The sequence below is a fragment of the Enoplosus armatus genome, chromosome 21, assembly GCF_043641665.1.
Source record: "Enoplosus armatus isolate fEnoArm2 chromosome 21, fEnoArm2.hap1, whole genome shotgun sequence".
NCBI lineage: Eukaryota > Metazoa > Chordata > Actinopteri > Centrarchiformes > Enoplosidae > Enoplosus > Enoplosus armatus.
Genome location: NC_092200.1, coordinates 13,646,956 through 13,671,901, shown reverse-complemented (window position 1 = coordinate 13,671,901; position 24,946 = coordinate 13,646,956). Strand labels below are relative to the sequence as shown.

General features: G+C 42.2%; 1 protein-coding gene across 1 annotated transcript; it reads right to left on the bottom strand.

Annotated features, from left to right (window-relative positions):
• Positions 1-17,449: 17,449 nt before the first annotated feature.
• On the bottom strand, positions 17,450-24,587 carry slc35b3 (solute carrier family 35 member B3). The gene is made up of 10 exons (XM_070928267.1): positions 24,570-24,587; positions 23,027-23,263; positions 22,607-22,728; positions 22,279-22,433; positions 20,703-20,810; positions 20,346-20,443; positions 20,008-20,100; positions 19,683-19,794; positions 19,424-19,493; positions 17,450-18,675 (listed from the first exon to the last, which is right to left on the bottom strand). Exons 1-10 carry the CDS (start codon positions 24,585-24,587, stop codon positions 18,525-18,527), a joined length of 1,164 nt encoding a protein of 387 aa, XP_070784368.1. The 3' UTR covers positions 17,450-18,524.
• Positions 24,588-24,946: the final 359 nt, after the last annotated feature.

The window sequence follows — 24,946 nt, the reverse complement described above, 5'->3', positions numbered from 1 at the left end:
GGTGAAATGCTGAGGTCCTAATGAAAGAGATTCAAACAAACAGCTAAAGGTGTTACAAAAAGATATAAAGTTTTATAGCCTCACATATTGGATACTCAGGTTGGATAAGAAAGCCAACAACCACGACTTTTGACAGATGATTTGTAATTATAAAAATAATTAACAAATGTTATCATTTTTACTATGGCTATTTTGTGTCTGTGTGTGGACATGACTTAATTTCATCAGTTTATTCATGAAACTGTGGACTGATTGACACGAGGCTTCTAACAATACAATCAAAGACAACTGTGCCTCTGTGTATCTTATGCCTTTGACACTGCATGTGAGTGGAAGTTGGGTTTGTGCATGTAATGTGTGTGTGTGTGTGTATGTGTGTATGTGTGTTCTAGGCACATATGACCGTCCTCTGTTGGTGCTCTTTGTAAATGGCAGCACAGGCAGCCAAGGAGAAAAGGGAATGTGAAATCATTTGACTGCAGAGATTCCTGCTGGGGTGCCTCTGGCAGCTAGTGACACACACACACACACACACACACACACCCACACACATGCACACACACTGTATTTTATGTTCAGACCACTGTGTTGAAATATTATCTCTGTAACCCAGTTTTCTTTACTGGTCCATAATACACACTGTAGTAGCAGCTGGTGTAGAAACTCCATATCTTGCATAAAAAGACTGCAACAGGAACGACTGCACCTTATCTTTTTTTCTCAATTGCTGTATAGCTGAAAAGGCATATTACACTGTGTAAGTAGCGTAGTTTCAACCTGTTGTTCGACCCCTCTTTGTGCTTTTTGAGGGTTAAGCAACACAGTGTGACATTTGATTTCTTATTGAATTTAAACAGGCACTAAAACTATTACATGTAATAGTGTAACAATCTAAACACTTATTGTGAAAGTTACGTTTTCGACTCTATAGGGATGGCAATGTCGGATTACCATTCAGCATGCTAGGATTGTCATTATGCACATGTTAGCATGCTGACATTAGCCTTTAGCTCAAAGCACCGCTGTCCCTTAGTACAGCCACAGAGCTGCTAGCATGGCTGTAGACTCTCGGGTCTTGTTTCAACTCTAGCTGTTTCTCAGCTGCATAATGACATAATAGCAGATGATAAGAACATCAGAATAATACAAAGGACGGAAAAATGATAACGGATCAGAAAAGGAAGTACTGAAATGTAAGAAGCCAAATGATCAAGTTGCAGGCCTTATCAGTCATTCGCTTGTTATAACGTAAGGTTGCTCATTTAAATGTATAAATAACATAGGTGTAACAAGGTACCAATATTGATGTTGTGTGTGCACAAGTCCCCATGCCTGTGTGTGTGTGTGTGTGTGTGTGCACGTGTGCATCTGTGTCACTTTCAGAGGTCTACACCGGCAGATGAAACAGTTTTCTCATTCCCAACACAAATTGGATTCCGGCACTAAGCGTAGTCCAGGACGGGAGAAATGTTCCCCTCATGATTGTCACAGACCGACAACTTGCTTGTTCCTGGGTGCAATAGACCAATGAATGAATAATGAAATAAATAAAATCAATGCCTCGCACATGTTTCAAATCCATAAACCTATCTAATCGGCTCGGCAGAGAAATGGAAAGCAGTTGAGGCCTCACTTTCTCAGCGTTCCACCATTATGTAAATTGAAGCCAATCAAACTGCCGCCATGGAGAAGCTTTGTAATAGAGCGTTGATTAGCTAGGCGGCTTTGAATCAGCCATAAAAAGAGTCATATAAATGGGTAAATTCAGCCTGGCATAATTTAGCCCAGTGAACTTAATTTGACTCTGAAGTCACACTGTGTTATACATATGAACATTATGGTAACCATCGACGTTCAGTGGAAATTTATCTTTCATCTTTGATGTTATTAATGGATTTGATACTAATTCAGCTTAACTTGAGACTTTCCCATCAGTCTCCAGTGTGTCTGCATAACCAAAAAGTCCCCTTGACATTTTTTTCAGTGAGCCCCTTAAACCCATAAATAATCACATATTGGGGGTATGCGGGGACCATATTAGTGAATGGCACTCTTCTTCTACACATGAACTAATTGTTATCAACATGTCAACCGCCTCATGTACATGAAAACCAGTAAGAGCCAAAGCTAGTAACTGATCTAAAAGATGTGTCAGGAACTAATAAAGTCCAAAAAAATTGCTGTACTTAAAAAAAAATAAAATTAGTAATTGCAGAATAAATGATGTTGCCTTTGAGTGCAACTTCCACTCATTCTGCACCAAACTCTGTTGTGCACCCTCTCTCCTCTCTGCCCTTGTTTGTTTTTATCGTCCCTTCCAGAGTCAAAGATAGGTCTGGCCTGTTTGGGTGTCCTTGTGTGTCCCTCCATCTCTGCCAAAGACATGTCCATGATTAGAAATAGGTGAGTGAGCACTTCCTCTAGTTGTGTCCCCTCTGACTTGCTGTTGTCCTATTTAGTGTTGTTAGCCAAACGATATCACTCTGGCGTTTCCCCTTGGTGACAGTAAACTGCTGTTTCTGCCGACCTTGTTGCACACTGAGCCAGGCTGCAGTTTAAAGTTTGGTCTTTGGTGGACTTGCCCCTCTGTGTTGGTGTGTCTGGGAGGAGGAGGCGTTGAGGTTACTGTATGTTTGGGCATGTGAGTAAATGTATGGAGAAACACATCCTAGTAGTGAGGCAGCAAAGTGTCATACAAATGAATACTGTCATTCTGTAAAAACATCAATCATGCCATTCTTTTTATTTAATTTAAACAGACCAATGAATGTCATGACGGATTTTGCAGAATCATTCAACATTAACGTTCTTGTTTGGTGCTTGTTTGGTACTTTTGCACAGCACCAACAATAAGCAATGTCAAGAAAAACATTCAAATGACTTGATAATTTCTGAAGTAATGAGATTAATTTAGTGATTAGTTATCACATAAATCTATCAGTTAAAATGATTTGAAGTCTAGAAACTGTTTTATTAACTGAAAGTTAACCATTCATCCAAATAACAAAACACATATTTTCCAACATACCCCTACTCGTATCCAGCTATGTATACAGTTTCAGTGACTTCCTCTGCCACCTAAATACAATGGAGGTTAATTGAAATTAATGTGGAGTGTTGAAAGCATTTAATTCTGCCATTTGAAAACTTCATAGACACCATAAACAGTGACCCAGTTACTAAGGATAATGCACAGACGTTACAGCTGCAATTTTCAATTATGAACAATGTTTTATTGGTGGTACAAAATACTGAAAACATGGCTTGTCACCTCTAGGAACTAGTGGGAGAGTGTGTTGCTGAACTTGAGTGATTGAGTGATGCAGAAGAATGTTTTTTAACAGTCCTAATTTTCTTGCCCATGGATCACTGCAATCTCTGTGCATCTCAGTGCATTCCTTTACTCCAGAACTGAGGCTGACTGGTAGGTAGGGCAGTGACAGTGCATATCTATTTTAGTGAGTCCTTGCCTCTTTTCACCTCGCATCTGGAGAGCTTTGTCTCATCGCCCATATAAAGCCACTTTGTATGGCTTGTGCATATCTGCAGGCGGCACACCTTGCTGTACACATATCATTTGGTCTAGTGGCAACACCCAGAAGACAGAAGACATCACACTCTCACACATGCACACACACACTCACACAAAGACGGATACATATTGGCCTCCTGAGGTCCCCTTTCCGCTCTTTCATCTTTTATTCAAAAGTGATGAGTAGGAATAAAAGAATTGGACAATCCAGTCAGAGTGGGTCGAGAGGGAGGGGAGGGTGGTGTGTGTGTGTGTGTGTGTGTGTGTGTGTGTGTGTGTGTGTGTGTGTCTGTGGGTAGTGGTGCTGAAGACACATTTGCGTACTCATCTTTTTTTCCTCTCCTCTTCGCCTGCTGTCGGCAGGGGGGTTCTCTAATCATGTTTTTAGTAGTGTTTACTAATGTTTCATTCATTAAGCATCAGCAGCCACGGGAGAGCAATGCGGAGAGGCATCATCCATCCGCCAAAGTGGAGGTTATTATCACCTTAAATCATCTCACAGTGTACCTGTTTGGTTGGCTGTCATGGGCCGAGGGAGGCCAGCCCCTGTTAGCCCCCAGGGGGAGAGAGGCTGTCACTCTCCCTCCCTCCATTTCTCTCCCTCTGCCATCCTTATTCCTCCACATTATTCTCCCCTCTTGTTGCATCTTTTTCTTTCCTTCTTTCCTAACCACATACCTGGTATAACTGTCATATTTGCTCATTATGCCCTTTTAACTGGAGTTTAACTGCAAGAATAAATAAATAACAGACTGCTGAAATAATAAAATAATAATAATAATAATAATAAACAAAAACTAGTTTTAATAACTGTATAATTTCCTGTCTAAGCATCAGGGCTGACCATTGTCCTCGCAGCGCCAGTATGCTTTGTCCCCGGATCTGCCCTCTAGCAGTCTCACACACACACAGACATACACACATATGCACCGGATGCACTATTCTGTTCTCTCCCTCTCTTTCTCTTTCTTCTATTCATCTCTGCCCCGCCCTCCCTCTTTCTCTCTCCCTGCCATCCTTCACTTTTTGCTGCTCTGCACAGCAATTATCGTCCCACCTCGCTTTGCGGTGACCTCTGAGATGATTAAGTGAGATTACCTGTTCAGTACTTGTGGCGAGAAGCATGCTGTGAGACATTTTGTCTATGTGCGTGCATGTGTGTGTGTGTATGTGTGTGTGTGTGTGTGTGTGTGCGCAGGATACAGTAGCTACAGTCATCTTTAGCCACAGGGCAGGTGAGCCCCTACAGTGTCTGTATGGCTGGCTGGCTGCTTACAGTATGTAACAGTGATTTGTAGCCTGGCATACAAATGCAGCGCCTATCATCTGAGGCCTAAATGAATAGATTGGAGTGAAAGAGAAAACAAAAAAAAGTGACAATAGTCTCTTGTGCTCACTTACCTCAGACAACTCATCACATAACACAATCCGGGTGCACATTTAAAAGTGGCCCAAGACTTGTACAGTGTTGTTAGAACTGAGGATATTCATAAAAGTTGTCATCCTATACCTGCTCCATGAATACAATACAAATTATATCCCCTACAGAGCAAGAAATATATACATTGCTCAGTACGTCTCAGAAGTCTTTCCTCACACCCTAATTTGAGAGCCCATGCCTGGATCTGGGCGATTGTTGGTTCCCTGCTTTCATTACAATATGCGTCTCATTAGGTGTTCGTTGCTCAGCACCACCTCCGGGTGGAACTTACACTAATGAGGACACTACATCTAACGAACATCCTCCTCCCTCTGTCCTTAATTACAGCGCTGTGCCTCTCCCCGAGCCAACACAGCACCCAGAGTTGCAGCACAAAAGCCCAGCTGAAACACAAGCGCCACAAACCCCTTCGTCCCCAAGAGCCGAAATAGAAGACACATGTCCGTGTCCGCTATGCTGCAGTGCCATGTTTGGAGGGTGTAGCAGCGAGGCTGTGTGTGTGCGCGTCTTTGTGTAGGGAAGCGGGTGTTTGTTCATTACACGGTGAGCTGTGCTATTATTTGATATTAGTTGAAACAAGCTGTAGGCTCCTGGGTAGATTGGTGATTAAACATGCCGTTACAAGTCCATGCGTGTTGCGCGGTTCGTCAGTGGATAATAGCTTAACAAGGAATATAATGACTGATACACTCGCTATTTACATACTGATGTAACCACTATGGAAGTGTGCTGGTTGTACTGTACAGTAAACAAAGTTGTCCTGTAATGTCTTCTTAAAGGGGAAACATTTGCAGTTGAGATTCTGCTCACAGTTGGCTTTCAGAAAGTGCAAAACATGGAGCAGTAATCAGTTTTGCTATTACAATGCTGGAATGTTACATGATCTTTTGGTTAATGACGTCTTAAAGCGGGTAAAACATTGAGATGTAGACTGGGATAACTTCAGACAGAACCTCATCATCCAGAGCTCCTGCTTCATGTTTCATTTGAGACTAAACACGCTGTAAAACAAATGCACACTGGCACTTATATGACAGTGAAGGAGGTAGACTCAGAACAATATATCACAATGCTTAATAATACCTTCAGTGGAGGCATGACGGCTCTGTCAGTTTGCCATTTTGAGTTGATTCCCAGACATGAGCTTTGTTTTATGAGAATCAAAGTATACCACACGCCTGTTGACCTATATGTTACACAATACCACATGCACATGTTCACATTTCTTCGGACTATCTGAGGATTCCTTTACAAATCGGTGTAGTAATTACAATTCATGCCTTGTGATTCAATGAATCATTTAACTGTGCGGAGCTGCTGAGCCCTTGAAAGGATGAGTTGTAGCTAATCCTCAGTAATAGGCATGAATTATGAACGGAACATGTTGACCGATTCCTGCATTATCTCTGGCCAAAATAAGGCCTAATTGGTCATTTTGAGCTTTTGAAGACCTCCAGCCCCATTCCATGTGGACATGCTTCTGGGCCTACATTTCCCATGAGCACCCAGGGCTATTGTGTGCAGATTCATAACAATTTCTCAAAGACTGACCCATGGTCATGGCCGCTGGCTTCTCCTCCCTCCCAGGCTTAGTGAGGATGTGAGGCCACTAATTAGGGCAAAGGGGAGATCCAAGTATGCCTCAAACTTTTGGACCCATTTTCATTTTCCTCTTTCTCTTCTTCCTCTCTGGGGATGTTCTCTCATGGCTGAATTAAGCTGGGCTGAGTTCAGCCGGCCATGTACAGTTAAATCCTTCCTGTGTCTTCATATCCCCCTCCATTTATTCATTTGGTTTGTGGGCAAAAAAACGGCCTAGGTTATTAAAGCATCCTCCCATTCCTCCTTCCATCCTTGACTTCACTTTCCTCTCACTACTCTCTATCAGCCTTTACTCCCTCTTCCTTGCTGTGTCTCTGGTACCAAGGGCGCCCACAGCTTATAATAAAAGGCATAGGATTTTAAATTAGAAATTAATTTGGATAATTTGTCTCCAACGAGCACCCTCCTCCTGCCGTTCCTGCCAGAAATATGTTAATATATCATATTAAGTAATTTCTGGGCCCAGATACACGTGCTTAGGGAGAGAGAGAGAGAGAGAGAGTGTGTGTGTGTGTGTGTGTGTGAGAGAGAGAGAGAGAGAGAGAGAGAGAGAGAGAGAGAGAGAGAGTGTGTGTGTGTGTGTGTGAGAGAGAGAGAGAGCACTCATCAAGGTTGGATCTCTAATTAGTTAGGTTGGCTCTTTGGGCATGCTCAGTGCCTAGCCTGCTAGCACCCTGCTAGCACCTTAGCACCGTCACCACTTAGAGCACCTTGGAACCAGAGATGACAAGTTTAATATAGGAGAGGGGTGGTCAGAGGGGAGGGGGAGGTAAGGGCACCACAGAGAGATGGAGGGTGGGAGGAGTACAGATCAAGAACTGGGTGGAAAAAAGAGAGGAGAGAGGAGGCAAGAATTGGTGGAGGGGGATTAGGCAGCAGCGTAAAACATTTTAGTGACAGATGCCTGCCTCAGTAAAGTCACTATTCCGTATCACACATAAAGCAAGGTTTAGTTTTAAAGAGTAACTTTTAACCCTCTGAAAATCTTCTTTTTGCTGCAGTGATGTACAAATGTACTCAATGGTGTGGTCAGTACACCGTCACATCACTGTTGGGTGTGGTCAAAGGTGCAAAAGAGCCCACTTTTGACCAAATTCAACCTGTTTCATTAAAGGGCTACATTTTCAACCCCACCAAATGTTACTATTGTGTTTTGGCCACTTTGGGGCAGTGGAAACGCTGATATCACCATTTAAGTTGATTTAGCAAACTTGCTAGCAAAAAGATGTCTATGGACGCATCCAACAGATAGCCAGGCATGCCCGCTTAGCTCTGTTTTTGCTCTCAACTAATTCCTGAGGAAAATCCCTGGCTCTTTAGATGCTAAATGCTCCACTATGTTTACCAGCTAGTCACTAAATTTGTCTGTCTGCTGGGGAGGAAGTGTACAATTGCTTTTTAGAGCTTTTTCACTGAAAACCAACCTGCTGCAGCTGAAAACGACACTATGAGAGTGGTGAGAGTGAACCACAATGAAAACAATCTGCTGAAAGATACTTTAAATCTCTGTAGAGCTTTTTTATGGGTTATTTACTACAAGTGACCCCTTTCAAGTACAAGTAGTCATGTAATCCATTGTTTTAACCACAAGGCCACAAGCATGTTAAAACACAGGACAGCTTTTAATGGAGAATAACATATAACATAAAATGGGTAGAAGATCCGATTTTTTGACACTAGCATCGATACCCAAAAGAAGTTGTATTGATACTTTAAGTGTCAACACGCCCACCCTCGCCAGCCATGTTCGTACATGTGTGATGGAGGCTGTTGGTGCAACTGCAAGTGTTCTGTGGACTCAAGATAGTAAATAGGTAAAGGTAATGAAAGAGGAATCTGTCAGTGGCGCTATTCAACCTGCCTGCTTAATCAACGTTTGTGTGTGTGTTTGCCCAGCTACGTATCATCAAATAGACCTGTGCTGGTCCAGCATGTGCAGTGTATTTCAGCCAAAAGTATATGAGCATATTTCCACGCTCTGATGAACTGAATCATTCTCCACTATGCAGAGAGAGAGAGAGAGAGAGAGAAAAAAAGATGGACATAATACGCTTTGCTACTGCTGCACACGCTGGGAATTGAATGGGGAGAGAAATGTCATGGCAGCAATGGGGGTGGAGTGTGCCGAGTGGAACTGGTGTGTGTGTGTGTGCACGTGTAAGCGACTACAACCTGAGATCAACTTCACATTAAGAAGTGCCCTGTGGGTAGTTTAACAATGAGGGAGCGGGCCAGCTGGGAAGAAATATGCATCGCAATGAGACAGAGAGAGCGGCAAGGTGATAGACGCACATATCATGCTGTGTGTTTTGACCAAACACTGTTTAATCTGTTATGGATTTTCTTGCCCTCTCTTTCTCTGTCTCTCTCTATCTCTTGCCCCGCATGCTTGACACTCTTTATGTGACTCTCCTCAGGTCTAGCGACTTGCCATGCCTCGTGGCCCGTGATTAAACAGTGCGTCATGATTCAAAGTCAAATCTACCTCCGCCGTGCAGCGAGAAGCTGTCATCTTGCATGTTTTAGGAATCAAATTAGTTTCCAGAGTCTCCTCTAGAAGTGTGCCCCTCACCCCCCGCCCTGCCACCAAATCTTTGCAGTTAGTGAAATGTTTTCAAGAGGAACCCAGAGGACTCTAGTTGAAGGGCGAGAAACACAGCATTCCCAATTACAAGTTTTCTTTGAATCTTCAATTATGGAAAGACAAACTGCAGTTAAAAGGCACTCTAAAGCGTCTTTTGCATTATTAACAACCATGATGTAACCACAAAACAACTTTTAGGGAGGGGGGCAAGCCGACGATTAGGCAATCGTGGCTCATCAAGAGAAAAAAAAACAACAACAAAAAACAGTGCAGATAATGCATTTCACAAATGTTTAATTAGACCGTATTAATTAAAGACTTTCTCTTTCTTTTCCATCTCCCTTTCTTTCTCTCTCCCCGTCCCTCTTTCTTTTTGTGATAGATCTGCAGCGTGACCCCCAGTTAATTGAAACCCAGGAGACTCTTCTTGCATAAAATCAGATTTATCTATCCATAAAAGGATTTCGTTAAAAATAGTCCAAATCCAGTGGCTCACAACTAAAAGCCTGCAGCTACCGAGGCGAGCCTGGCTCCAACCCCTTTCGCCCCTCTCGCAGTCGCCACGGTGAAACAAGTGCTGCCTACTGCTAACTAGCTGGGGACCCATTAATTAATTGCAGGAAAACACAGACATTATGTCTGTGGGGCACATTTTTTTTTCTCCCCCAAAAAGAAAGAAATGACTGTGTGTGTGTGTGTGTGTGTGTGTGAGTGTGTTGTCCCTCATCCACAGCTCTTCTGAACTGTCTCGAATGTCCCCCAGACTATAATAAGAGGAAAGTAATGATGGGCCATAGTGATAATGAAAATCCATGCATCAAACAAAACACTGATTCTATGAGACAGGTCAAATGAATAGCGAGCAGAGTGGCGTCGAGACGGTCCAGTGTTGCTGTTTGCTACCAAGGATGAAGAATCGCTGTGTCGCTGGTAAACAGAATTCGTTTGTGGCCAAATATTTAAAACTTTAAGTGAAGATAATTCTTCTTTCACCCTGCCACTGAGGAGGAAGTAATGCTTAGGCTTGTGGGATGGGGAACACATCACATTGTTCTCTATTCTGAAATTGAAGAAACACTGTAAGAAGTTCAGCAGCTGTGATGATTTTAAGATCATATACTTGTTGCCTGTGCCCCCTGCGTGCTTATTGACACCACAGTGGTCGTTTGGGACCAATGGTGGCCCATGTCCAAATACCTCTGGATTTATAATGCCTCCCTCCCCATGGTGAAAGAGGTGTTGTTGTTTGGATCAGCGCCAGTGATATTGGTGCTGCCACGCACTGATGTGAGGGAAGGAAGGGAGGAAGGATAGGAGGAGAGATGGAATGAAGGAAAGAAAGAAAGAGATGGAAAGAATGAATCCATGTGTATGGAAAATGGACAGAGAAACTAAAGACATTCCTATTGTACCTGCGGAAATATTTGTTATTTGGGAAGCAGGGGAGGGGTCGGAAGCAGGGTGTCTAATTAAAGCGGACTGGGATTTCCAGCAAATGCATAGTAGAAGCAGGGACATCCTGCCTGGGGGGCCTATTATTGATGCAACACCCTGAGGACAAGAGTCACATATGGGCCTCTCTATCTGTAGGCTTTCCTTTTTAATCCACTATCATTAGGCATATAGTACCACCTCGCAACCACTGACATTGTGGGAAACAACAGCACGATTACAACTATGACTTCTGCTTGTGTTGGCTTGTGTGGATTCATGTGTGTGTATGTGCATTTATGCATCTATTTGCGTGTTTGTCTTGTTTGGCTCTGAAGTGATACATGATGCGGCTGTGTTGTCCCTCCAATCAGTGCCCCCATCCTCCCCCTCTCTCCTTCTACAGGAAATTAATAGGAGGCTGCCACTGATGCGTTAAATTGCTTTGCGTTGGGCGCTGCAGACAACTGGATTATTTATTCTTTATATTCTCCATATTGGAACAACTGCCTTCTGCTTTGCTATTGTTTTTAAATGAGATCTTGTTTCCTAGTGTAGCGTTAAAAGATACTGTGGGTAATTGTTCCCAACCGTCACATGGTTGGAGGTTTGGTATTCTGTTTTGTGATGTTTGATCAGAAATTTATTTTGCCTATTTTATGAATACCCCCTTTGAATGAAATGAACAAAATATTAATAAAAAAATAAAAATGTAAAATCACAGGCTAAATTCTGCTTCCAGTTGAACATCTAACTGGTGGATTGTCAGAGGCTTAGGGATTCATAAACCACTGTAAGATATCAGATGAACAGAGGAATACAGCTTAAAAAGGACCATATCTACATGGATCAGCAGCATAGGCAACATAGACGTGTGTCTGGTGAACCAACTGTTTGAAGGCATCATGTTCAAGCGCTCAACAACCTTCTCACCTGACCCTCGATGAATGTGATCTAAAGACAAAAACAAAGCTTGGGTGGTGTAATGCTTTAAGGGACCACTTTTAAGACTCACGTCAAAAGATTTCACCCTTCCAAAGTGCCCTTGAACAACACATTTTCACCCACACTGATTCTGACTGCAAGAGGTATTGCCTCATGGTTTTAAGTATGCATTTTTATTGTTAAGACTTGACTATTACAGTGTCCTTAATCCTCAACTGCTGCCAGAATCTTGACCAAAACAAGGTGATTTGACCTTGTAAGAGCCCGTTCACAAAGAATGAGACAAAGTAATGGTGGCGTGAGACAATTTTCTGTTCAGAGCTGAACGAAGAGACTTCAAGCTCATTGAAAAAAGTAAGAAAAAGGCAGTTTGACAAAAATGCAGCAGTCCTGACTTCCAGCTCCTCAGTGGATTTGCTGCTTTTCTTTGTCTTACTCTATGTGATGGTATCTTTTTCTGACATTTTGTAGACCAAAGGATTAATTCATTAATTAAGAAAAAAAACAGCACATTAATTGATAATGAAAATAATTGTTAGAGTCTATGTTAGGGCTGCAACTATGTCATTGACTAATAATTATTAGTAATAACTAATAACTATGCTAATTCCAGTTCTGGCCAAATGTGACTTCTATGTTGTATGATATTTTGTAATTAAACATTGTGCCATCATGTAGTGTATCTGTCTTTGTATAACAATGTTAGTAACATGGCTGAAACAAAACATACTTTAACAATGTGTGATACTTCATTGTTTCCCATTATGGAGATAGATGACTATTGTACACTCTTGTCATCATTTAAACATGCAGTATGCCAGCTACTCACACACCAGCTGACATAAACTGGCATTTCTTTTATCCTTTAGTCTCTCATTCTCAGCACCCATGAGGCTGCGCCTCTCTCTTTGTGTTCCTACCATGTAGTGAAGAAGGCCTGCCGAGGTCTCCTCTCCCCCCACCGGACCACTGTCAGTGGGAATCTCCTTCAAACCCCTGCTGCTGCCTGGCCTGGCATCGCCTCACGCTGCCTCCGCACATATGCATGTCATGTGGTGTCAGCGCCAAGGTGTACTCTGACGTTATGGGGCCTGATGGTAGCATATTCCCTGCTGATAGCGATGATTGCCACTCAGGTATAGTATAGTATGTGTGTGTGTGTGTGTGTGTGTGTGTGTGTGCCCTCTGAGCCTGCCCTTCACGTTATGGGTCTACGCCCGAGCTGACTGGCTAGCCCCCTGCACTTACGTGAGTCTGCAGTGAGGATTCAACATGGCAGCTGCAGGTTTGTGAGGATGCTGGCCCTCCTCCCCTGTTCTATATGCTCTATTTCACCTGGTTCTCTATCCTCTTGCCCCCGTTTTTTGCCCTTCTTCCACTGACCCTCCCATTTTTCCACGTGGCTGAGCTTGGAATAGAAGGGGGTGACTCACACACTGTGGCACTATCAGTGATCCACTGCTTCAGTTTGCATCCCCCAGTTCAATGTAAGTGAGTGAGTTGCCTGGTGGGGAGGGACGCAAAATTGGATCTACCAAACAGTTTCAGTGCAAATGCAGTGTTATGGCTCCATATTCTCTTCCATTTCTGTTCCTGCCAAGATCACAACAGACGTCACTCGGCTTGCTTGTCTCTTGTTTTTTTAAGTTTTCAAAACATTAATAAAATATGACATAGGATAAGATATAAAGGCCATCAGTGAAGATGAAATCTGCAAAAGTTATTCAGATAAGGCCTTGGATGAGTTTTTCCACTTGTATTAAAAACAGCGCTGAGTAATATTCAAGTTAGCTGTGATTTAATATGACATTTAGTAGATTTTCCTCTAGCACACAGCGCACACCAGGCAGCACCCATGGGAATCCTCTCTGCTGGTATACAGTTAACATTCCACATTTGTCCGGCACTCTGTAATTTATTGGATCTCATCTGTCCGGCCTTTGATTTATATATTGATTTGAAAAATAAATAAAAGTGATAGGAACCTGCATTGGGGTGTAATGATGGACTGTGTCGACATGCAGGAGTAGGGATATGAAACATTGGGAGGAAATTAGATATTATGCCCCCAAGACAACTGCAGCCAGCAGCACATTCATTATTGGCTAGATATTTATTATTAAGAATTTCTCTTCATGAGTGACTGCAGCGGAATATTTCGGCCCTGCTCGAGCTACCAAAAATGGTGTGTGTGAGGCTGTGTGTGTCTGTACAGTATCTACATGCCTTTGCATGCGTGTGCACAAATGTTTGCTGCCATGTTGTCAGTGGATGCTGACAAGCCGAATACAAGAAGATTTGGTTTGTCATGTGTTAGACTCTTATAGTAACACACGCACACTCACACTCACACATATACACTGCTGTACAAGCTCCTCTGGTGAAACTGAAAAGTACATGCAGTACATGTATAAAAAGCCCTGATTTTTGGTTATACAAAGTACAGTCACACCCTCCAACTAACCGTTTTTCACCACATTAACAGAAACAGTGGGATAGAAAAACACTAGACAGCTGTTAAAAACCAAAACTCCCTGCCAGGACTTCCACCACCGCTCTGCAGCAGTTTTAATCACAGCACAGTGAATTTTAAACAGCAGTATAGAGAAAGGCCGCTGTCCAAGCCTCCAGAATTTTTATTTCCTTTTTTTTCCCCCTCCCACCTCTCCGCTCTAATCCACTTCAATTATGTTTCCTCCCATTTCTCCTGATCACTTTACAGCTCAGCAGCACCTGTGCTAATTGTAGTGGTGATGATCGCTGATATGTTTTGCATTCTTAAAGGAGTTTGAGAGGGGGACGACAGATAAACATCTAGCCTCGGGGCTTTTGGAAAGCGTGGCTCAGCCTAGCAGATGGCCATCATATTATATGAGGAGAGCTTCTCGCAGAGGCTGGGGTACGGGTGGGTGGGGTGTAATGAGTCTGAGGTAGGAGGAGGAGGAAGAGGAGGGGAGAGGGGGGCTGATGTGAGGGAAGGAAGGGAGGAAGGATAGGAGGAGAGATGGAATGAAGGAAAGAAAGAAAGAGATGGAAAGAATGAATCCATGTGTATGGAAAATGGACAGAGAAACTAAAGACATTCCTATTGTACCTGTGGAAATATTTGTGTTAGTTCTTTAGTAGTTTGACATTTTGGGAAATATGCATATTTGTTTTCTTGCCAAGAGTTAGATGAGAAGATGATACCTCATATCTTTACGGTAAATATGAAGCTACTGCCAGCAGCCCGTTAACGTAGCTTAGCACAAAGACTTGAAACAGGGGGAAACAGCTAGCCTGGCTCTGTCCAAAGGTAACAAAATCCTCCTACCAGCACCTCTAGAGCTCACTAATTAACACGTTTTATCTTGTTTGTTTAAGCCATACAAATACCGAAGTGTGACAAAATTACTGAGCACAGCAAAAAAATAGTAACATAACCTCCTGTAAAACCACAACAACTTAACATAAAGACTTGAGGCAGAGGGAAACAGCTAGCCAAGCAAGTCACTGTGTCCCACAACTGGGAGCCAAGTAATAGTGATTCCCTGTAAAACCACAACTTTGGATTTACTTCAGAGACGTTATCTTATTGTGCACAGAGCCTGGCTAGCTGTTTCCAGTCTTTATGACAAGCCAAGCTAACCGACTGCTGGCTGTAGCTTCATATTTATCTTACAAACATGAGAGTGGTGTCAATCTTCTCATCCAACTCAGCAAGACTATAAGCGTATTTCCCAAAATTTCTTATTTATATATAAGATATATATTATCTTATATATTTCTTAAAAACATGACACAAGACTGATCTAAAATGTTCTCAAACTCAAGAAAAATATAAGAAGTGAATCTTAACTTTCAAATACTGACAACTGTCATACAACTGGCTATGTTCAAGTTTAAAATTCCACATAAATCTCTGTTTGTGTGTACTTCCTATTTAGCCAAGGACAACAAGGATTGTGTATGAGAGAGAGAGCAGGTGTGTGCGTACATGTCTCTGTGAGAGTGGCTGTGTATCCCTCACCTGGCCACCTTGCTGCCCCCATTGAACCGATTGCACCCATAATGAATGGGCTGCCAGCCCTCACTGCTGTGGCTATCCGAGGTCGGACCACATATTTTATAGCAACCTATCTGAAGTGGACCGCATATTATACTGCAGCCTATTTGCTGGGATGATGAGCTCCGGACACCTCCCATTATTTACTAGGACGGGCTGCAGCCATGTGAGAGCGGAGGTTGGATGGGTTACCAGGTGTGTGTGATGGGAAGTGGGGGGTTGAATGATGAGGACGAAGTAAGACAAGAAAAGTAAAAACAATACAGTGCTACCACATATGAATTATGAATTTATTGATGAAACAGGACATCCCTTAATCATACACAGAAACAATTCCACACGTTCACATTTCATAGCCTTACTAAAGACACAACACCTCAAAAATGTTAGTCTAAAACAATAAAAAACAGCTGACTTCAGTGGATGGAAAATTCCTATGTGGCTTTGAAAAATGGCCCAAATCCTCAGCGTTCTAACAGGGGTCAGCCTGCTTTGTTAGGTGTGTTCTCCTGGTGCTAAAAGACAAATGATGTACTTTGCCTTGGGTCAACTGGGCTTTCCCATCCCATAATGACCTTTCAGGGAGCTGGAAGAGAATGGCCGTTCCCATAGCGATGAAGCAGTACTGTACGCTGCACATCAATAGGTGTATATAGTGGCAAACTAATGTTTTAACACTGCACCATGATCTCTCAACCTCTAATGGACTGTTTCACTGTTCATCAATCAAATAAAAAAAGTAGTTTAGCGAGGCGCTGCGTGTCATAAAAGGAACATTTTTCCCATATCGTGCCTGTGTGAAACCTGAATCTGCAGCCAAACAAGATTGCATCCAAAGTCATTTTCTGTTTTCATCTGAGTTACGTGCTCCCAATATGTTCTCACTCGCCACTTTGCTTTGGAAGAAACTTAGCAGCTCTGTGTGTGTGTGTGTGCGTGTGTGTGTGTATACTGCTGTACTGCCAAAGGTTCCCTGGAGGAGAGAGGATCTTTGTCAGTTTGTCATCAGACACAAGCTGCCAAATTTTATGAAATACCAAATTACTAATTGGCCCAGCGTTAGGTTTCCCGCCTGGAAGTGAGACTGTAATATCTGGGCCTCTATTAGGATCACAGAGAGAGCCACACTCAGCTACCTCCTGCTGAGCTGGCAAGTCTCTGTCATTTCACACCACGCTATGGCAGTGTCACTGTCACACACACACACACACACACACACACACACACACACACACACACACACACACACAAAGCCATCATCAAGGACAAAAGACTTCTCAAACATTTCTAAGTTATCCCTAGCCTATACTTATATACTACTATATATATATGTATATTTCCTTGATTGTGCCTTTTGGGTTTGCAATCAATAAACAAAAAGTGGATCAGATTTCCAGTACTGGACATGTGAATTGATGTAATATAACACTTTACTGACCTCTGTAAGGAAATTCTCTTCTTACCTGTACATCTCCATTGAGAGGTCAAAATGCATGGTATGCACGAGACAGCAAAGAGAAAAAAAAAAAAAAAAAAATCCAAAATGTACCACGCAATCACTTGTTAGAAACACTATTGTCATTGAGGAAACCGTTTTAACAAATGGGGACAAAATAAAACTTAAATCTGTAAATCTCAACACAATATCTTTGAATGGCCCAACAGAGGAAACTGTAGAGTATTGCTGAAGAACCAGGTGTGAGCTTCATCACATCATCATCATCATTTAGAACGAATGGAGACTGGCATTCATGCAAATGACACACACACAAACACAGGATGGACCCAAATGAATAGGGCAGCCTCGGCACAGTGAAGACTGCTGTTTATTTTCTGTCTAGCAGTGCTATCTTTTTTTCAGGACTCCTAATCAAACATGCCTAAGGCCACTGGATGGATAAACACACACACACACAGTTTGGCAACATTTCAACTCTTCTCTCAAGCGGTGCAAGGGGAGAGAATAAGGGTTGGCCGACGACACACACACACACACACACACACACACACACACACAGAGAGAGAGAGAGAGAGAGAGAACACTGGACTTGAAGAAATATGTCTGAGTTTGTTTTAATGTAAAAAGAATGATACCCTTTAACCCAAACACATGGTTAGCAAATTATGGCAGTTGACATTTCTGATGTATTGATGTACACAGGAGCACATGTCTCCATATGATCACACAGATCCACATTTTTCATGATTTGGGTTACAGTCAGTCAGATATAAATTATCAATAAACCATGAAAAAAGCCACTTTTATCAAGACAACGATTATGTAAAACAAAGTTTTGTTCCGTCTTTCTGGCACATGCAAGGGCAAATATGCCTTTTTATCAATATGTATTTTTTCTTTTACGGTGGGAGGGGGCAAACATTCATTTCAGACATGACAGGTTAACATGTCACTGTGCTCTTCTCTTCCAACATTTCAGTTTTCTCCAACCACTCAAGGGTTTAAGCGTACAAGTCATTTCCAGTGCAAAACTGTGCGATTTGGTTAGCTAAGGCGTTGGCTTCCCTTTAGAGAGTCTTAAAAGTCCTCAGTATTGTCCTCCATGTTGGGAATGTTTCGGTGGGGCTCTGAAGCATTGCTTTAGAAGAGCCTACTAGCATTGATCCCCTTGTAAAAAAACAGTTCAGAGTTCCTTCAGTTTGCTGCAGAGAGTTTGTGGAAGTTCTACACCAGTGGTGTACCGATAGATAGAGACGGGATACAGCGGCTCTATCACCCATTGTAGTTTAATCGTGTGTCAGCTGTTTTTGAGGCTGATTGGTGGTCAGACTCCGTATACCTATCCTGGGCTCAGTGTTGGTGGTGATGAGGCCCGTAGCTCGGTACGGACTTCAGCATGTCCCCTGAGACAGGTGGGCCAACTCTACATCTGAACAGTCGTGCAGTCTGCCAGCGCAGAACTTCTGCTACGCCTGTGGGTGCCTCCTATACGTTTTGTGAGAGAAATCGGACTTTCTTTCCCGTCAGAAGCCAGCTCTTGAGGTCCTTGATGGAGGGGAGCTTCATTTTCTCTCTGTTTTTACTGTAAATATTCAAGAAGATACCGAAGAGCACCAGAAGGCCGCCCCAGATGTACCTGAAAAGGGAGAGATCGAAAGGTTAGATATTTTTAAAGGGATGCCAGAAATTAAGTACAAAAATGCAAAATGCAAACAAAAAAAACAAAGTCCCTCCAGTAGAGCTCCACATACTTGTACAATCTAAGTCAAGGAGCATTGCAGCTGTTGTGGTGGCTCGTGGTGGCCCAACACCATACTAAAGCCACTCTGTTGGTTTCCCCTTTAATTTGTCACCAATCTATATTTCACCATGTACAGTTTTCCAATAAAGGTAAATAAGTCAAATTTGGTGTTTGATCAAACTAACTGTTTACTGACAATATTGGACAGATACTGATAATAAAATATTTTGGTTTAAAAAGTGTAAACTGCAGCCATGAAAGGGACTGTGAGTCCAGCAATGGTGGAGGGCAAACACCAGCTGGAGGGAGAATGAAATTGGCCATGAAGATACACAAAAAGTTTTTTGTATCGTGTGTGTGTGTGTGTATGCATGTCAAAAGTCACGTTGGAGAAACAGAGCAGGAGAGGTACAGAAGAAAAAACGAGACCCTTTTGACAGCACGGAGGAGTTGGGGTGAGCAAGAGTGAAGGACAAGGAGAAAGAGCAGAGGAGTAGTCAAGGTCTGAAAATGGATTGAGGACATGAAAGAAAAGCGGGGGCAGGGGAGCCAAATCAAGTTTTATTGGTCAAAGGAGAGATCAGTGTAGAGTTAGTTTAAACTAGAAGAACACCGATCAAAGTCAGAAGGTGACTGTACTTACTGAAAAGTGAAAGGTTTTGCGAAGAACATGAAGGAAAGTACGATAGTCATGGCCTTTCTCCCAGTGGTCACTGCAAAGAAGGAAAACACATTTGTGGTTTGACTTAATTACAAATAAGAAATGAGGAACAAAAGCTCAACAGATATGACTTTTGCTCAAAGAGACATTTCTAGTCCACAATTTTCTGTTTAAATTAAAATTACAAATCAATGACTCGTCAGATTATCCCAGAATGAAGAGAAGAAGAGACTGTTCTGACCTGTCACTGCGACCAGGGCACCAAAGAGCTTGATCAAGGCCAACACGAAGGAGATGCCAAAATAACCCGTAAGAGAGAAGAAGAATGCATAACCGTACGTCTTCACAGGATGCTGGGAGGGCGGAGAGGACAAAAGATCATTCAACAAATTTAACACGGAAACATTACTGAAAACTGCTGCAATAACATCAGGACTTACAATAAGCAAATAGTGTGCGTATTGTCAGCCATTATGAGTATATACGGCCTAAATGAAAAAGCCGCAGTGGGCAGCCACATAAAGTGCAAGGGGTCTCTAGTCTTATTGTCTTAAGGTATACTTCACCTCCGAGCAGAATGCCACTGCTGGCCCCAGCCCGCCCACACAGAGCAGGCCTGTCAGTATGTAGACAAAACCGATGGAGTACGAGTACAGCACCTGTCAACACAACACCATGTGACCAGTCAGTGGCTCTCTCTCTCTCTCTCACACACACAGAATAATAACTATCATCATAATTCACACAGCCTAAACATGGGACGCAGCAGTCGAGCAAAGCTACTGTACATATTCTGCACTCACCCCCAGTATTGTGTGAACAGATCTAGTTGCCAGTAGATTTATATATTTTATCATATGTACGTGTATATATATATATATATACTGCTAGATAAACAGGGTACCATTTCAGAGTTGGAGCCATTATGGAGTTTCATAGCTTTCTCCTGCACGTTTCCGATGGCTGCGTCTGCACACAGTGCCAGGGAGATGAGGAGAACACCTGTATGCAACACACACACACACACACACACACACACACACACACACACACACACACACACACACACACACACACACACAACTAAGAACATGGATATTTGAACACATGAGTACATGTGTATTTTAGCTGACGCTGTACAGAGATAGAGATAAACTAGTGAGTTTGTATGCCACACGTGTCTTTTAGTAGTGACAAACTGACCATGTGAATATAGTATGAAGATGAAGGAGTCTTGCTGTTGGAATCTAGAAGAAATTACCTGTGACATTAAAGTTTGGGGCCACTTTGCTGTCGGCTAGAGTGAACCAGATGAGTCCCAGACTCATGCAGAGAGCAGCGGACACATCGGCCAGATTATAGCGTTTACCTGGAACACAAATACACACCACTGAATCATTCTGAAAGTCTATCTACAATTCTGTAATCAGAAATCTAATCACAAACCTAAACTCCTAAAATCTTCACTCCACAAAGAAAAACAAGGAATACGTTTTAGAGATTACTCCAGCATGAAATCTAAACTGAAACGCATGCAACTGGTAAAACTTCCAAAACCTTTTACAACATCACAAACACAGAGTAACCAAACTGAGACAATGCACGGGGAGAGTACTTCCCTTCAAGCACAGCTTGAAAAGAAATCTTCAAAAGATGACCCACGTCTTTTTAAATAAAAGACGTCTTTTTAAATAAAAGACGTTGACATTGGACTCAGGTAAAAATGTAACAAAAAGTTTTTGCAATGGATACAATTCAAAGTTTCTGAGGTTGTGCACGTAACAATGCACCAAAAAAAAAAGCTGTGTGAAAAAGCAAAAGTTGGGGGAAAAAAACAACAGGATGAAGGAGTCTTCCAGAAACAGGCTGACGGATAGATGCCTTGAGGTTGACAAGGGGACGCAACATCAGGTCGGCCGTGGTCGGCTTTGATTCCCTGACTCGCCTTTGAAGGGCCTCACATCAGATACAACCCCACACCCCCCTCCCTTCATCCATCCATCCCTCCCTCTCTCCCACTTTCTTTCCTCTTTGCATTCTAAGTGAACAAATTCTTTTTTCACTCGAACCCTTGAGGGACCGTGGTCCTCACATCTACCCATCCAAAGAGAGAGAGAGAGAGAGAGAGAGGGGGACGCAGGAAGACAAAAAAAACACATAACCTGTCTGACGTTGAGGACACAGAACCTTGAGAAGGCCGGTGTGAGGATGAAAGGACAGACAGAAGCAAGAGGGTGAAACAGCCGACTGGACTCTGACAACCGAAAACAACAGTCATAGATCAAAAGGAGGTATCGCATGTTGAAAGGTGGTCATCTGATGACTATGGTTAAATCGTTTTAAGTTCATTAAGCAAAACCTGTAATTTTTTCTTCAAGTAATAATGCAACCTTTATTTTCCTCTATCTTCTGAATAAAAATGCTTATTATTTTGTTTATTTTTGAGTTTTTAAATTCTGAAAGAAAAATTCAATTCCTGATGTTCTTGAACTATTCAAGGCCCAAATCCTTACCCTTTTGGGATAAATTCAAATGTGCAATTTAAGAGTTTGTCTGAATGATGAAAAAGTCGAAATAGGTGTGTTTGTCAACTGATCACAATACTAATACTGGTCTGTGGGTAAGGCAGGAAAGCCGGACAAGAAAATCCTGACTTTGGTTAATCTAAACTGTCGATTCAGATTTAAACTATTCCACAAAGCCAACTCAAGTGTAGATCAGGTGTCAAGTGTGGATCAAATAATTTCATAAAGAGACAGCTGATATATTCACAGCAACAAATGCAGTTGCATCTGTAAGGTCTGTGTATAAATACATATATGGTAGGACCAGCTTACCTTGTATAAACACTCCTCCAATCATGACTGGGATGAGTTTACAGCACTTGAAGATGACCTGTGTGGGGTAGTTCAAGTAGCCCAGAGAGGTATTGGACAGGCCCATAGTGCCCACTGTTAGAAAGGCTATTATCATATAGGTCTTTCCTGGTATCCTGGAAGACAGGAAAATATAAAGTAGTTGACAAACGGATTTCCATGTGACACTGCTCCAGAAAGAGATGGGGTATACATCTTTAAAGAATAAATTAAATTTGAATTATAGTGTCACAAAAAAACCCAAAACCTTTTACAAATGAGTGTCAGTGATGAAGCTGAGATTATCTACCTTCTGCGTTTGTCCTGTGTGAGCTGAAGCTCCACTAGTCCAAACATGGAGTAGAAGCCAAACTGGACCAGAGTGAGGTACCAACCAAAAGGTTTGAATCCTTCCACGGAAAATATCAACTCCTGGGTGGAGGGACAAATAAAGAATCACAAAGAATGTAATGATATTCTTCTGAGGCCCTCATCTGGGCTGTCTTGTATGCCATCTGTACCAGCATCTCTTTCTAACTACGCCTTAACTACACCTAATAAAACAGTACATGTAAACAAACCTTTGAGAGACTAAAGTTGCCAGTCTTTTGTGTCTGTACATGCAGACAGACACACAGATCCTTTACAACCTCACTATCCTTTCACTGTAACAAGCTACATCTGATTACTTCACGATATTTTACCATATCCATGTGTCTTCCTGTGTTACCTGTAGGTATCCATAGATGAGGTAAAAGAGGAAGACTCCAGCCACACAGATGAAGAACTGTGTGGGGGAGCTGAAGCTGCTCAGGTTGATACCCAGGACCCTCAACTCTTCCACAGACTTTATGTGGGGCGACATCACCTCCGTGGACGATGGGATGGAGATTGAAATGTGCTTCCGTGAACTGTTGTAGCCCACCAGGCCATATTTGGCACTCATTGTGTCTGTGGCTGCCGGGAGCTGTGGAGAGAGATTTAGGCAATAATCATCATATAAGACAGTGGCGTCAAAAGTAAGACCTGTTCAACTTGTTGCACAAAGGGAATCACGCCAATAAAATGGGTGATGAGATGAAGACAATTTCTCTATTATTTGAACATGCAGAGTTTCTTGTTGATAAAGTTGTGCAAAGAAGTGAACATAGTGTAAACATTTGCTAGTCAGTCTCTGGTAACATTATCAAAAAAGATGCACGCAAGGACCTTTTGAGCACCTACTTGCATTCATGCTCAGACTGCTACTGCACCATAACAGTTATTACAGCATATGCCATGTATCCCTTGCCTTTGTTAGGAAATGTAAAGCATTCATAAGCGGTTGTGTTGTTTTCATTGTAAAACATGACTCGTTTTTGTATTGCTAATCACAGCCCTTACTTAATTGCAGTCAGTATACATGTTGGAGGGGAGGTTTTTAAACAAGCATGCCGTGTCAGCTCTGGATATGTGAGGGGAGAACAGTTAAATACCTGTGCTCTATACCCCGATCTGGACCAAATATATTAGTCTAAGACCCCAAACCACTGCATCACATTCAGCTTCATATCCAACAAATTGTAAATCTTTAGTAACTGATTTAATTTTGATGCAAGAATGTGTTTAGAAAAAGTATGACGTTAGCTAGGCTACATGAAGCAGCCGGTTGCTAACCTCAGTAATATTAGAAACTGTCATTGGATTAGCTAGCATAGATTAAGCATCTAAAGACAAGTGGTAATCCTAAATAATCAATGTCAGTTTATGAATCGATTACTATAAGCGATTTATCTCATCCCTGACTTCGATTTCTCAGCCAAACAAGCAAGCTACAGTAGCAAGCTTGTTACCTTCAACAACACTTCCGGGTGTCTTTACGTTAGCTTCTCCTCTTCTTCAGAGGCGATACCGGTAAAAATCATTTCCCTGGACGTGCCGGCTTCATCTTTCGCACATTTCGATCGTTTTCGTGTTATTCCTTTCTAATGACAAACAGCCAAAAGACACTGAGAAGCGTGTTAGCCTGCTAAAAGCTGCCTGCATTTGCTGCAGTGGCAGAAGCAGCCAACAACTTCCGCTCCGCTCCGACCTCTGAACTGTGACGCTATTGGTCTACACAGCCATGCGCTGCAGCAGGTGAACCCCTTCTCAATATTAGCCCAGTAAACAGGCTAGACTTAAATTCACTCTTAAATATGTAAACGTATGTCATCCTGCGCCATGACCAGAACAATAGTACGTTCAGAAAATGCTTTTAGTGGAAGTAAAACAGCTCAGGCTGTATGTTTTACCTGTGTTGAAGAATCCATCTTGAGTTACACGGTGAGTTTGCTGCCTCCTGTCATCGCCGTCTTTCACTTTAACACATGCCAGTTTAGCTACTTTGTCCGGATTAGCATCATACTTCCCTGCTGTTCAAGCATGGTTTTCTTCCTGTAAAGACTCATCTGCAGAATATCAATTTATGGATCATGTCCTATTTCAGTTGTCCAGTTGATATATAAAAGTTGAATGGACTTCAGCATTATGCTACTTTATAATTATAGTCCACTACATTTAAGAAGGAAATGTTTAACTTTTTATTCCACACTGTTTTTGACAACTATAGTAGTTTTAAATCAATGTGCATGTATCAGTAAGAATATTCTAAATATGTATAAATATATAT